The sequence below is a fragment of the Oryx dammah genome, unplaced genomic scaffold, assembly GCF_014754425.2.
Source record: "Oryx dammah isolate SB20612 unplaced genomic scaffold, SCBI_Odam_1.1 HiC_scaffold_8, whole genome shotgun sequence".
Lineage (NCBI taxonomy): Eukaryota > Metazoa > Chordata > Mammalia > Artiodactyla > Bovidae > Oryx > Oryx dammah.
Genome location: NW_024070192.1, coordinates 42,273,564 through 42,287,912, shown reverse-complemented (window position 1 = coordinate 42,287,912; position 14,349 = coordinate 42,273,564). Strand labels below are relative to the sequence as shown.

The following is a 14,349-nucleotide window of genomic DNA, read 5'->3' as shown; positions in this document are numbered from 1 at the left end:
AATACTGGAGTGGGTAGCTTATCCCTTCTCCAGCAGATCTTCCCGACCCAGGAATTGTACCGGGGTCTCCTGCATTGCAGGCGGATTCTTTGCCAGTTGAGCTAAGGTGGAGGATTAAGGACAACACTATAAAGGGCTGGAACTTAAATTTAATATTAACTCAAGAAAACGACCTCTTTAACAATTACTACAGTAGTCAGGGAGCAAGCAAGAATCCTAAGAATCAGGGCAAAAATGCAGCACATTTTTATCTCTGGCTCTTGGAGATATTCAAGCAGCTCAGAAAGTAGCTTGGCTTAGTCACTGTCCATACCTAACGCTCCCTGGCTGAGTTTCTGCATTTCTGAACTGGAGGCCTGACAGACTGGTGCCCATGGCTGGCAGGCCCACTGCTCCAGGAAACCCAACAGGCTTGCCTCACTCCTTTGACCTTGCTGCCGCCCTCCAGCTCTGTACTTGGCAGAGGATAAAGAAAACAGAGTCCAGTCCATCCCCCACCTCACTGGCTGAGTGACCTGGGAGACATCTGGCAAACCCCTGCCCCATGATGGAGACCCTAGCTCCGAAGGGGCAGCTTCCTGGAAGGGCAGTTAAGGACAGTAACCAAGGGGCCCCGCTGGGTCAGAAAAGGAGCCTGAGACCCCGGGGGGCAGAGACGGGAAGGGTGGCCAAGCGTACACTGGTTTATTGCCCAAACCTCACATTCTGAACAACTGTGTGACAGGCTAGGGGACCCCCACACCTATGGCGGCTGAACACAGAGCTCCTGACGGAAAGGTTTACTGGAACACAGCGTAGGCAGGGCTTATGGGGAAGGCCAGCGTTGGAGGAGGCCCACGTGGATCTTCTGGAGAAGAGTTATAATCCACCCGCCAAAGTAAGAACCCCGCAATCAAATGGCACAAATGATTAAGAGACCCACTGTGGCCATTACAGAGTTCTGCAGCAACTCTCAGGGGATGTGAGCTGTTGTTCGGGGCGGAGCCTGGGTGCTCAGGGGCTCTGCTGGCCTACCAGTGAAGGCCTGAGGGCGGTGTCTTCTCATCTTTATTGCTTTCCAGGGAGAAGGGAGGGATCCGGACGTCAAAGTGGGAACCATCAGGCCTCTCGAAGCGGAAAGTGCCCCTGGGAGTCAGAGAGAAACTGGTTTAGAGGTCTGGAGAGCCCTGTGCCCTCAGCACCACAACTGAGGCAGAATAAAGCAGGCCCAGGCTCTTCTGCCTGGCTCATGCCAGGATAACACTGGTCCAGGGACCCAAGAGCCCATCCTGGCCCTTCATGAAAAGAAGAAATGAAGTTGTCCTGAATTCAGCCCTTCGATGCACCCTGCATAAGCCACCCAACTATGCTTTCAGGATACAGAGTGAAACACCAAGGGAAAAAACCAACTCATTGGCAGCTCTGTAGCAAAAAGTCACCAGACCGCTTTGACCTAAGTCCTCATCCCACAGGGGCCTTCCCAGATGGCACAGTGGTCAAGAATCCACCTGCCAGTGCAGGAGATGCAAGAGACACAGTTCGATCCCTGACTGGGGAATACCCCCTGGAGAAAGAATCTCCAGTATTCTTGCCTGGAAAATTCGATGGACAGAAGAGCCTGTCGGGGTATAGTCCATGGAATTGCAATTAGACATGACTGAGCAACTGAGCACACACACACACACACACTCATTCCACAAAATCACAGAGAACTGGGAAAGTCATGAATCAGGCAAGACTCACACAACAGTGAACGGCAGATACAGCTCCACCTCAGGACTTCACTGGGTCCAGAGTGAACTGCATGCTATGAGCTCTCACTTTTCTGACCCACTGTCCGTGGACCTAAGCCGGCCCCACACCCACTTACTCACCACATGTGCCCACTGGAGGCCTGCAGGGAGACGTGGCTGCTGTACTGGAAGGCAGGCTGCTCCTTGGATAACACTGGTTCCTATGAGGGTTCAGGCAAAATAGGTCAGACCAGACAATCTCCCTGTACCCCAGGGCCACATGCTGACCATCACCGAGTCAGGACCAGATGCCCTCTCATGCCTCCCACCGTTAACGGCCAGCCAGCACCTCCTCTCACAGCACCGCCATTGACCTGGGCCTTTTACTCTGGCCCTGGGGAAGATAATCTCAGACTAAACATCTGAGGTTTCCAGACAAAGATGCCAAGATCTCTGCAAATATCCCTTTCAGCGTCCATTCACCAAGTGCCTTATGATCAGCAAACATCTGCTAACTTAAGTCCTGGTAATCATAAGGTAATAGATGTTATCCTAAAAAACTGAGATTCTGGTTAAATAACCTGGCCAAAGTTATGTAGCAAGTAAACACCACAGTGGGCATCTGAAAAGAGATGAGCTCCAAAGCCCTGTTCTTTCTATCCCACGCTGCCTCCCCAAGTCCCTGCTAACGAGTATAACTGCTTATTGAATGTGGCTTTCTCTTGACTTTATTTCTCAGGAGTGTGGGTGGGGTAGCGCAGGAATTGCAAAATCAGATCTCTTCAAGGGCCACCAGAGGATGTACGTGTGTGAAGAGGCAGAGGAAGGACAACCGGGAGTGGTGGGGGCTGTGTGCCACACCCAAAGGCTTCCCAATTCAGATTTTTAAACAGGGTGGCCACCAATGTCACTTACTTGGCTCCAAATCCAGGACCTGCTGCTACGAGTTATAAGAACCATGGGCTAGTTACATAACAGTCTCAGTGTCACCATCTGTGAAATGGGTTATAAGACGCCTCCCTCACAGTGAGCTTTCTCACTCTCAACAGTCCTGTGCTTTCACACACTGAGCCTGTCCCTAACCACAGAGGAGGAGACCATGCCTTAAGCTCCCAGGCCTGCTGGGTGAGACCAGAAACCAAGACCATCAGCCCAAAGATGCTTACCCTGCCCACCACCCCTCGGCCTCGCACTGTCTCCAAGGTGCCGGATAGACTGAATATCCTCCAGTGTCGCTCCCGGAGCTGAACCACGTCACTGTCGAGGTTCTCCAAGCGGATGCAATAGCGCCACTGTGGGAGCAGGGGAGAAACTTCACATCTGAGAAGGAACAGAGCCTGGGCTCGCCCCCCGGGGATTCTGAGAGCAAAGGGCAACAAAGGCCAGCACCTGCACTGCACAGGTCTCATCTTCCACCCCGGAGGTAAAGCCCCCACCTCCCAACCTGCCCCCACAGGCACGCCTCCTGAGCTCCCTTCCACCCTAGATTAGACGCTCACCCAGTAGACGTGAGAATTCTGGGCTTCCTGGGGAAAAACAAAACACAAAGAATTTCAGTCCCCAAGGGTAGAAATTCCAATCAACATCTCTCCAGTGGAGCAGATGTATTCCAGGACGGATGCAAAGACAGAACAAAGCCACAGGTATCTTGATGACATGCTAACTACGGCCAACATGCCCAGAGGGAGGCAGGCTCCCTGGGCCCTTCCCTGGCCTCCTTCCTCCTCATCCTATCAAGATCACAGAGCTGGTTGAGAACAGAAAACAGAGGAGAGGGCCCTTCCCTCTCACCACTCTCCCTGTCAGCCGCCGCCCCTTCACCCACCACTGCTGCCCAGGTTGCTGTCTTCCTCCTCTGCCTTCCCACATCCCAGCAGGATAACAACACTTGGAAAGCTGTAGGCTGGCCTCCCCCACTACCGTGAGCTTCTGGAAGGCAGGTACAGTCTTTCAGTTTTGTCTCCCTAAGACCCAGCTTACAGCCAAGCAAGAAAGAGCTCAATAAATGTATAAAATGTGGGAAGAGGAACCTACGGTGATTTAAACAAGTATGTGTATGTTCTTCATAATCATGGCTCCCTTTGAGCCAGGAAAGAAGAGAGAGTCAACCTGGAGGCCTCCTTCCTGGGATCTGAGAGTTTCCTTGCTCTAGGTCTTGGTGTTGGCTCTTGCCAATAGGGTGCTCGACCCCAACCAATACATGCAGCACTGGAAACCAGAACCTCAGGCACATGGTTTAAATGTAGGGACACCACACAGAACCTGGGGGCCCGGCCCTGAGGGAAGGTACCAAGGCTCGGCACCTACCCTCATGCCCATGTAGAAGGGGATGACGGTGACACGGATGTTCTCTGTTGTTTCCCGGTGGACATCAGAGAGCTCCAGCCAGGGGTGATTCTTCTCCTGCCAGGCTCGTAGTGTCTCCCGAGCCACAAAAGGGGGTGCTGGGGCAAGAAATGACTGGTTAGACCAGGCCAGCGGCCAACTGCTCCTCTTATAAAACCCTTCTCAGTGATGGTCAAGGTATAGAAGACACATGAGCAAAAGCAGCACAGGCTGGAAGAAGGCACAGGGCTGCCTACCAAGAATAAGCCCTAAGGAGGAATATGACGTCAGAGGAAGAGAAGTGGCCTGGAGTTAGGAGCCCTGGCTCTCAGATCTCACTCTGCCACTACCTAGCAACCTTGAGTCGCTCTCATCATCCCTGAGCCTGTTTCCCTATCTGTGAGGAGAAGATAAAGGCCATCTACCTGACAGGTCTAAAGGGAGGTTAAATCAAGTTCTAGAAACAGAGCTTTGAAACTGCTTCTGTGACACTGTCTTTGAAGAAAGGGCCCTCCCATTCCAGCTTCCCTTTATGCGAGAGGGTACCTTTTGTCTGGTCATACAGAAGAAATCTTTCAAAGAGCTCATGCTGGATAGGAACCTGATCAGTGGAGGTGTAGGGGAGGATGTCTTCGTGGCTGACATAATCCAGGCCTGGCAGAGAGATAGAGACAGAAAACTCATGGAGGAACGGGGAAGAGTGGGGCTGAAAAGAAACTCAATTTCTGGGCCTTGTCCCAGGGTGGGACAACCCTGGCACCAAGGCTCTCAGCATCTACACGCCCTCCAAAGCAGATTCAAGGACAGCAGAAAGGCACTGGAATTCTCTTCCTGAGACACACCAGACCCCCCACCAATGGGCACCACTCAGACGCTCATAACTTACCTGGGATGGCATAGAGGGCCCGGCTGTCGTCGTGATTAGCCAAGAAAGTCACAGCTTCTGTCTGAGATCTCTGAGACTAAGGCAAGAAGCAAGTCATAGGTTTGCTCGGTCACTATCCAGTCCTGAGGACTTGGGGCCCAGTGCGGTATGGAACTGTTGGATCCCTCTCATTCTCTTAGTCCCCATCAGGGTCCAGGCCTTCCCCATGGAAAGGAACCCCAGGCACAGCCACCTTGCTTACTTACTATATGTGGACAGTCTCGGGCATCAATCAGCACCTGATAGTAAGTGTGAGTTTTGCCTTTCACCTCCTTCGAGCCGTGGCCGGCAGGGTTCTCTGCTCTATGGGGCAGGAGGAAAAGCTGAAGATCAACCTGAGAAATGGAAGCGGGGCCTGCCCCAGCTCCCTACCACCCCCTCACCTAAACAGACCAGTGTCTGAACTGAAGGGGCTTAGCAGCAGCTGGGCAATCAATGTTCAGCACGCCCTGGCCCAACACTCCCCAGTCAGGAGCAAGCAATAGAGTGTGGTGAAGTCATCGTTTATCTTACTTTCTGAATGCCTCTTTAAAAAAGGGGCCAAGCTGAGAAAATCAAACTGCTGATTCAGTCCCTGGAGCCCAGAGCACCCCACTCTTCTCACATCCCAGGGGCTCTCTGTGATCACTTAATGGAGCTGGGCCTTTTCTTTTTTTTAAGTACTCTAGTGATGGTAAGAGATGAGGAGAAAGATTCTAACTGAATATCAAGAAATCAAGAAGCCTAGTTCCCCAAATGCCCTCTAGGGTACTTATAATGCAAGCTAAGAATGCCTGGGGTGAGCATCCTGGGGAGGTCTGAAGGGACCCTTTAGCTTAAGACTCAGCACTCAGCACTTTTGTTTCCATGGGCATCAGTGTCAAGGGAGTGTTTGGGGACTTGTTCCTAAGGTACAGAAGGATGCTGTCTTGACCGCTGGGACTCCAATTACATATGTCTACCATGGGTCGGGACTCCTCCAGAGGATACTGCGAGGCACAATGAGAGGGAAACTCACTTTTCTGGGGCTGCAGAAGCCACATCCCGGTCATAAAGTCTGGCCTGCCAGGGAAACAGGACGACACCTCGGTAGCCAAAAACACTATGAAGGAAAAGCTGGGAGAAAAGAGAGGCTTCAGTGAGTCTGCAGTCAAGCAGGTACATCCAGGTGAGGCCCAGACTACTAAGTGGCACAGGTGGTCGCAATTCCAGCACAAGGCCTTGCTATTCTTTCCCTTGGACTCTGAGATCCACCCAGACCAACTGTGGAGCACACTTACTGTCCCTTTAGCTGGCTGACTTCTACTGAGCCGTCAGGCCATAGCCGAGGCCTCAAGGAAGCCCTCCCTTCCCTCCCTTCCACTTAGCACGGTGTACAGCCGTGAACCATGTGCATACTGTAATTCTTTTCTTAGACTGTCAACTCCATGAAGGAACTGCTTTCTGATTTAATACCAATGCATAAAGCCCACTCTATTGTAGGCATACAGGGGAAAAATGCTGAATAAACAAAAAGTCCTCCTTATCTACAAGAGGCCTAAATCTATCTCAGTAGATCTGGCATAAAACTGACTCAGAAAAAGAGCCTCATACCCAGAGCTTAATTCACTGCACTCAATTCAACTAGAACAAAGCATCAAAAAGCAGGCCCTCCACTGGCTTCTCACCAACCACTATGTTAATGACTCTTTAGCAATAGGACTTTCTCCTCAATATAGTTCAAACTACCTCTGTCCACACTAACTTGGAAACAAAACCCGATGACACCAAGAAATGCATTCAAATTCAGGAAAACAGGGACAAAAACCCATCTTAGCAACAACAACAACACTTTTGATTCTGGTCTGGCACCAAACACCAAGGCAGAAAATCATAATGTTCAGGCCTGTGGCCAAATTTCACCCTTTCAGAAGCAGAGCACACCCTGAAAACAAAAGATGCCGCCGCCCAGCACTCACCTGTCCAGTCTCATATTTTCCATTCTGTTTTGGCACCTCGAACACACCAACTGTCTCCAAAACTTTGCCCTCTGGTCGGTTTCTGATTAGGAAGGAAAAGGAACAAGGAACTGAAAAGCTAAGAAGTGAAGGGTACTAATCCATCAGAAAAAGCTACTAGGATACTGGGGTGGGGGGGGCGGGGCCATGACAGCAGAGAAGGGCAGCAGTGGGGCCAGCTGAAGCGGGGAAGGGTCCTGCCAAGCCACCCCTCCACAGAGATTCTGCTGCTCCTCCTCTGAGGACCAGCCGCAGATGCCTCCTTGGTTTCCATGAGATCTGACAGCTCCCAAATCACTTTCTTCTCTCTTGACTCTTAGGATTCCTCTATCACGCCCTCAGACCCTGCTTCATCGTATCCCTTGCCTCCATTTCTTCCCTGACCCATCCTCCTGACCTCCCACAGCAGTGACTGCCTTTCCCATCTTGCATTTCAGTTATTTGTGTCACTGTCTTATCTCCATTAGAGACTGTAAGTTCCCCGGGAGCAATGTTTGTGTCTGATTAGCCTGTGCTCCCTCTCAGAGCCTAGGGTATAAGGGGTGCTCAAAAGAAAACTTTTGTGTCATCATGCCACGTCCATCTCCACCTCTAAACTGCAGTCCTCATCCTGGCATTGCACCAATGTTATTCTCTCAATCTAGTTTTTGTTCAGGTTTACATCAGTTTTCAGAGGAGTCTTAAATTGCAAATAGCTATCATCTCTCCCCCATGTCCGTGTCTCATCTCAGCCACTAAAAGGTCAGCTCTCACAGTGACTTCTGGACCGGACTGCTTTTTCTGGGGGCCCTTCAAAGCACCGTTTCCTTACTATTGTGGAGAGGTGAACTCCATGTCTCCTTCCACTTGGTTCAGCTGCCCCAATTTGATCTCTCTGGCCCCATCCCCGTGGCCTCAAACCCCCTTCCTCAAGTGACATAAAGAGAGTATGTGCCCCCAAGGTCACACTGAAGCCTGGGACCCACGCAGGGCGCAGACTCGGGTCCTGTTTCCCACTTCCAGCATCTTTCTGAGGGAGGACCTGACCCTCAGTCACGGGCTGGGGGTTCATATTAAAAGCCCTAAGCACTTAATTGAAGGACTTCCCACTAACACCGGCGCTCGGATGCCCGCATTCGAGGAAGTAGGCTTCGCTCCGAGAGGGTTACTAGTTCCCCCTCGGAGCCAGTCCGGCACAATCCAAGACTCTGGGCCGCGCTCCCTTCCTCGCTCCTGGCAGGCGTCCCAGGCAGCGCGGGTCGGCTCTCGGCCGGAACTCTCCCCTGGGTCGAACTCCTACCACCCTCTGCCGCTGGGCCCTCTGGCCCGGGACACGCTCCCTAGGCTCCGGGCCCGACCCCCGCGCTCCGTCCCTCACCGGGACGAGAGGTGCCTCCGCGTCATCGTGGTCGCCACGGGAGGGAAGGCCCCAGCTCCACCCGCCGCACAGAACGGCCTCGGCCCCCGGGTCCCAGTCAGCGACCGGGACCACCATCGACTGCCCACGGTCAGGGCCCGCCGGGCCACACAGCCCGCCATTTCTCGCCCGAGCGCCCGCTGGGCTGCTGACACACCGCCCGACCCTCGGCCGGGCGGCGTTCCACCCCCGCCCCACACTGCCCCGCGCCGTTGCCCCGCCCCCTTGGCTCTCTGCCCCGCCCCGCGAGCTTCGCGCTTCTTCCGGCGCAGGCGGACGGAAGTCTCGCTTCTGGGTCACCTGACCGTAAAGTCGGCTAGTAATGGCGTCTTGCTTGTTAGCTGGCGAGCGATTTGTACGCGCTCTGGGTCCTGGTGGGGAGCTGGAGCCAGAGCAACTGCCCGGGAAGCTGCGAGCAGAGCTTGAGGCCGCGCTAGGGAAGAAGCACAAGGGCGGGAATCGCCCGGCTCGCCTGGTTTCTTTCCGCCTGATCCGGGATCTGCATCAGTACTTGAGAGAAAGGGGTGAGCCCCAGTCTCCGGTTCAGAGTCGCCTCTTTTTTTCCCAGAGTTTAGGCCCTTCCTTAGGTGTTTTTTTCTGAGGAGGTGTATCTGTTGCTGAACCAAACTCGCGGCTTCTTTCATGATTTCCAGCAAAGCCAATATACTGAGGCAGGGTTGTGGTGAAGGAAAGTACAGTATTTAATGCAGAGTGCCAAGTAAGGGAACGGGAAACAAGGCTCAAATCCACTCTCGCTTGGAATTTGAGTTAAGGAACTTTCGTTTAAAGGAGAAGAACAAAGGCTAGGAATAATTGTCGTGTGACATTTCCTAACTGTGGTTTCAGGAGTCAAAATGTCTCTGATTTACGATTCTCAGGTCAGGTGGTCCTTGGCTCCGGTGTCTGTTAGCTCACTTTGCCCTGGAGAAGCAACCAGAGTTTTCAGGTTAATGATGATGTTTATAACACTACATTAAAGATGTTATCAACAATAGCAGCTTTAGTCATCTGACTGGTTTATTAGTATTCTGTTAACACAGGATAGAAGTTAGAGGGGACAGGAAAAGGAATAAAGTTTTGGATAGAGAGATTAATCATAAGGTCAGTAAGGAAATTCAGTTTAGGGGGACTGGGTTTTGAATCCACTCTTTCACCCATGGAATGATAATCTGCCCAACCCAAGAGTAACCTCATAAATCCTGGGGAACCAACCCACTCTCTTCATAATTTCCGTGGGAATTTTTCATGGATGACAAAATTTACTTGTGCACTTTCTGTTCTCTTGAGTCTCATCTTTACATCTAGGCCCAAGTGACCCTTGAGGAAGTCCAAATTCTAACTCAATAGCACAGCACAGGTTCAGTTTCTTTTAAGCCACATTTTAAAAAAGGAACAGTGAGCTCGCCCTGTGTGTGAATCTAGATTTCTTTCCTTCTTAAAAGCAAGAGTGGTCACATCTGATAGAGTTGGTTGGTTTTTGTTTTTGGATATAGAATGATGGGAAGTTCTGTTGAAATATCTGGACTGGGAGTGACATCTGAATTGTAGTCCTAACTCTGCTACTGACTCTTTTTGGAGGAGTCATTTCTCTTCCTTGAGCCTCTGTTCCCTTATATGTAAAGGGATCTAGTATGACAAACTGGCATGTAAGGTCTTGCCAGAATTAACAGCCTGCCCAGAAATGTGAGGGGTAGATTATTCAATTATTAGAACTAAAAAGGACCTTAGAGTTCATCTAGCACAGTGTCCTCTAAGTATTCACCATCACTAGGCCTTAAACCTATTTAGGGCAAGTTCTTTTATGGCCACAGAAATGACCTAACTTAAAGGCAAATATGGAGAAGGCAGTGGCACCCCACTCCTGTACTCTTGCCTGGAAAATCCCATGGACAGAGGAGCCTGGTAGGCTGCAGTCCATGGGGTCGATAAGAGTCGGACATGACTGAGCGACTTCACTTTCACTTTTTACTTTCATGCATTGGAGAAGGAAATGGCAACCCACTCCAGTATTCTTGCCTGGAGAATCCCAGGGACGGGGGAGCCTAACGGGCTGCCGTCTGTGGGGTCACACAGAGTCGGACACGACTGAAGTGACTCAGCAGCAAAGGCAAATATAAATGAGCTATGTGTTACTAGCTGTGACATTGGTTGGGTAATCGAGAGCCAACAATTAAAGTCACTATGTAGCACTAGGATATACTTATGTATATGGGATTATCTTAGTTTCTTTCCAGTGGAAAATGATCCTGGAGATGAACTGAGATGAGGGTAGCCGTGTTTTATTTTGGTAGAAAGAATTGGCAGGCTGGGGACTTCTTTGGCAGTCCAGTGGTTAAGATGCCGTGCTTTCAATGCAGAGGGTGCGGGTTTGAACCCTAGTTGGGAAACTAACTTCCCACATACCTCATGGCACTGCCAAAAAAAAAGAATTGGTGGACTAGATCCTTCTCTGATCCTTCAACCTTACCTCTATGCATTTTTCCTCAGGTTCCAAACTATACCTTCATGAGCTCCTAGAAGGCAGTGAAATCTATCTCCCAGAGGTTGTGAAGCCTCCTCGGGTACGTAAGGGATATGTTTGTGAGAATGGATGTTGACTCAGTTGGGTTTATTCATTTTATTTCCAAATTTATGAATCTTTGGCCTCAAAAATTGTTCTTTGAATCCTTGAGAGCTGGGGTAGAGGAAACCAGATATTGTCCTCCCAGTTTGACAGCTTGAAAAACTGATAACCAAAAAAAAAAAGTTTCCAAAGCACTGGAGGCAGGACTGGTGCCTGGGTCTTCTTAGCAGTACTTTGCCCCCTGAAACCAGTGATTGTGATGTGTTTTCTAGCAAGCTGGAAATATTCTTCTTGTTTGGTTTTTCTGCCTCAGAACCCAGAGCTAGTTGCTCGTCTGGAAAAGATTAAGATACAGCTGGCCAATGAGGAATATAAGCGGATCACCCGCAATGTCACTTGTCAGGTAAGAGCCCACTCTTCCCTGAAAGCAGGGCCCTGCACTGGGAAGGCACATAGATGAAAGAAACAATGTGGAAACCTGGTTTGTATACTATTAATATTAAGGGACTGTAGAAGCTCTGTGCTGCGTACAAGCCAAATACAGTTCCCATCCTATTTACTGAGACTGTTGGCTCAGATGGTGACTGATTTTTAAAGGTTGTAGAGGTGGAGATGAGCCTGGAGCCATTCTTTTGACAGAGCACCCTACTTTTCTCTGGCATGCACCTGGCCCAGAGGAGGAGAGGGATACACGGGTACTGGAAATATATGTCTCTTCTCTGAAATGCTTGATCCAAAGTAGAATCCAACTGGTCCCAGACAAAATCCAGGGAGAAGACAGAACTAGTGTGTTGGGTAATAAAGAGGGCTGAGCCCAGACTGACAAATGAATACTCTCTGGGCTGCTTCCATTCTGAAATCCTTTGCTTTTTCTTTTTCCAAGGATCCAAGGCATGGCGGAACTCTCAGTGACCTGGGAAAGCAAGGTGAGGTACTAGGAAATCAGGCTGCTAAAGCCTCTCACTGGCATGGGTCAGCCGTGGTCCTCCTTCCCACTCCATTGCTCAGGATTTAAGCCTGAGCTGTTCAGGCTTGCTGTTTGAGGGAAGCCTGGCTGATGGGGGAGGCAGCTGTGAGATAAAAGGGCCTCATGGAGGATGCTGACCTAAAAGTTTCTTGCCCGGGCTCCTCCCCAAAGTGAGGTCAGTGAAGGCTCTGGTCATCACCATCTTCAACTTCATTGTCACGGTGGCGGCTGCCTTTGTCTGCACTTACCTTGGAAGCCAGTATATCTTCACAGAAATGACCTCGGTGAGTAGGTTCTGGGCAGGGCAGGGTGCCCTAGTTGGGAGTGTTGGTGGGATAGGGAGGAGGTACGCGAAAATGCCTTGAACAGGTTATGTATTTATGTGATAAACAAAGGGAGCATTTGATCTGTCCAACAGTCATGGAGGTAGATAATAACGTCAAGAGAATCAGGATCCGGTTTTCTTCCCTTCCCCCCAACTTATGGGCTGGGTTGAGGTCCTCTCCATCCTTGTTAGGTACTAGAGGCTCCAGAGCTGGAAGCTGGTCTGCATCCCATAAGCCTGATTCTCTCCCTTCCCAGCGAGTACTGGCTGCCTTGATCGTGGCCTCTGTGGTGGGTCTGGCCGAGCTATACGTCATGGTGCGGGCGATGGAAGGCGAGTTGGGAGAACTGTAACTGTGCTTCCTCATCGAAGTCCGGAGACTCCAGGGTCTCAGCTGCCAGTTGCTGATTCTCAGTCAGTGATTCGTACTCAGCCAAGCCAAGGCCACGTGCTCTTCCTACAGGACAGCCCCATCCTGTCAGTTAACAGAGGGGGCCGTAGAGGAGACTCAGACAACAACAGGAAAGAACTGGTCTGTCCGTACATTTTCCCAAAGCCAGTGCCCATCTGCCTTCTACTATCCATTCTGGGCATTGCTGGGGCTGGGTTTTTTCCCCACTGGAATCAAAGAGAATCCAGGCCTTTCCAAAAGTAGACCATACTGCCTTGAACGTGCCCAGGTGCACAAGTCAGTGGTCGTCCTTGCTCCACATATCTTGATGCAGACCTGTAATTTATATCAGAAGACTCCAATAAAGCAGAGGGATTCGCTTTCTCCAGTTTGTGCTGGAAGAGGAACTGATCAGAGGACATCAAATAAGAGAAAGCCAATTGGTACAGGATGGTGCAGTTGTACGCAAAGCAACTTTTTGGAATCTTAGTTTCTGCCTTCATCTTTTTCCTTCTGCTGGCCTTGTTCAGATTTTCTATGTTTCTGCCGGTCTTCACTATTCATCAGCCCTCCTTCAACTTCCCACCTTCTGGTCACCCTTTGCTCTGCTTCCAAAAATGAAAACAGTTCAGATAGCAAAGCAGTATGTCTGCTTTTAATTGCAAAACCCCTTGTACTTGTTTGTATTTGTAAGGAGAGTATGTCTACTGTGAATTGTCTCAGCTAATGAAGGGAGAGATTCTTTGTAGACTGGTGACTGTTTTTAGATTGAACTGTATGTGTAATTTATATGAGTATACACATAACAAAAATATATGGTATGTGTACATACTTTATACATAAGCCTGGTACAGGTTATTGTATGCGGATTCTTGAACATATTTGGGTAAGTGCAAAAAATAGTATGTAAAATTGTTTTACATGATTGCTTTTGGTCTTCAGAACCATTCCGGAGGTTAGAAAAGGAAGCAGTTTTAGGTCCCTTTTCCAGAAGACAAAACTGAGGTTGAGAGAGGTCAGATGACCCTCAGTAGTCCTTTTTCTGTTAAAAGGAGCCAAAGACTCCTAGGTTATCTTGAAGTCTCTGTGTAATGTTACACTCTTAAGAACTTAGATTAGTGGTGTGTTGATGGAATCTGTATAAGACTTTTAGAAATTACAGTGGCATTATTATTTATACAATAAATATTTATCAAATCAGCATATTCTTTTGTTTGTTTTCTTTTTTTTTTTTAACTTTGGCCATGCCACACAGCATGTGAGATCTTAGTTCCCTGACCAGGGATTGAACCCAAGCTCCCTACAGTGGAAGTGTAGCATCCAAACCACTGAACCGCCAGGGAATTCCCTCCAGGGTGTTCTTATTTCAAATCTTATGACAACAGAGAAGTCCAAAGGCTTCCATAGTTGTGAGACTTAATTCAGGTCTGCTCCTAATGATAGACTCTTTATTTCTGTTTGTTCAGTGTATGAGCTCCTGAGGTCTTTTTTTCCCCCAGGACACACTTCTGTTCTTAGAAATTATACACTCACTGACTCAATAGACGTTTCCTCCACAGTATTGCCAGTTTCTTGAATTACAGCAAGTCAGCCTCTAAGGACAATATTCTCCATGAGAGAGAAGGAGGGTGTAGGCCCTTCTGTTACACCACAGATCATTTGAGAAATCAGGATTTCTGTTGTTGACTGGAAGAAATATCAACTTGAGAAAAAATACAGGTGGCATTTTACAGTGTTTTTAGCAATCTTGACTGTTTAAGATTGAGTTA

General features: G+C 49.6%; 2 protein-coding genes across 3 annotated transcripts; one reads left to right on the top strand and one right to left on the bottom strand.

Moving 5' to 3' along the window:
• Nucleotides 1–131: 131 nt before the first annotated feature.
• Nucleotides 132–8,546, bottom strand: POLDIP2 (DNA polymerase delta interacting protein 2). The gene is made up of 11 exons (XM_040243944.1): nucleotides 8,296–8,546; nucleotides 6,900–6,981; nucleotides 5,960–6,057; nucleotides 5,169–5,265; nucleotides 4,924–4,999; nucleotides 4,584–4,691; nucleotides 4,020–4,156; nucleotides 3,212–3,238; nucleotides 2,879–3,004; nucleotides 1,854–1,933; nucleotides 132–1,125 (listed from the first exon to the last, which is right to left on the bottom strand). Exons 1-11 carry the CDS (start codon nucleotides 8,454–8,456, stop codon nucleotides 1,011–1,013), a joined length of 1,107 nt encoding a protein of 368 aa, XP_040099878.1. The 5' UTR covers nucleotides 8,457–8,546; the 3' UTR covers nucleotides 132–1,010.
• Nucleotides 8,547–8,584: 38 nt separating this feature from the next.
• On the top strand, nucleotides 8,585–13,783 carry TMEM199 (transmembrane protein 199). Of its 2 annotated transcripts, none has more exons than XM_040243943.1 (6): nucleotides 8,585–8,858; nucleotides 10,822–10,895; nucleotides 11,211–11,300; nucleotides 11,781–11,823; nucleotides 12,036–12,148; nucleotides 12,382–13,783. In XM_040243943.1, the coding sequence occupies exons 1-6, from the start codon at nucleotides 8,657–8,659 to the stop codon at nucleotides 12,463–12,465; spliced, it is 606 nt and encodes a 201-aa protein (XP_040099877.1). In that variant the 5' UTR covers nucleotides 8,585–8,656; the 3' UTR covers nucleotides 12,466–13,783. The 2 variants fall into 2 exon arrangements, with proteins under 2 accessions (XP_040099877.1, XP_040099876.1); XM_040243942.1 differs by having other exon boundaries at nucleotides 8,594–8,858; nucleotides 12,447–13,783.
• The last annotated feature ends 566 nt before the right edge of the window (nucleotides 13,784–14,349 follow it).

Bases quoted from the DNA above. Each gene is read 5' to 3' on its own strand.
- TMEM199 (XM_040243942.1), top strand. From the start codon at position 8,657: ATGGCGTCTTGCTTGTTAGCTGGCGAGCGATTTGTACGCGCTCTGGGT. The intron at 8,859-10,821 runs GTGAGCCCCAGT...ATTTTTCCTCAG, and splicing joins TCAGTACTTGAGAGAAAGGG to GTTCCAAACTATACCTTCAT. The intron at 11,824-12,035 runs GTGAGGTACTAG...TCCTCCCCAAAG, and splicing joins CAGTGACCTGGGAAAGCAAG to TGAGGTCAGTGAAGGCTCTG.
- POLDIP2 (XM_040243944.1), bottom strand. From the start codon at position 8,456: ATGGCGGGCTGTGTGGCCCGGCGGGCCCTGACCGTGGGCAGTCGATGG. The intron at 6,982-8,295 runs GTGAGGGACGGA...CTTCCTAATCAG, and splicing joins CGGAGGCACCTCTCGTCCCG to AAACCGACCAGAGGGCAAAG. The intron at 1,934-2,878 runs GTAAGCATCTTT...GAACCCTCATAG, and splicing joins GCCGAGGGGTGGTGGGCAGG to GAACCAGTGTTATCCAAGGA.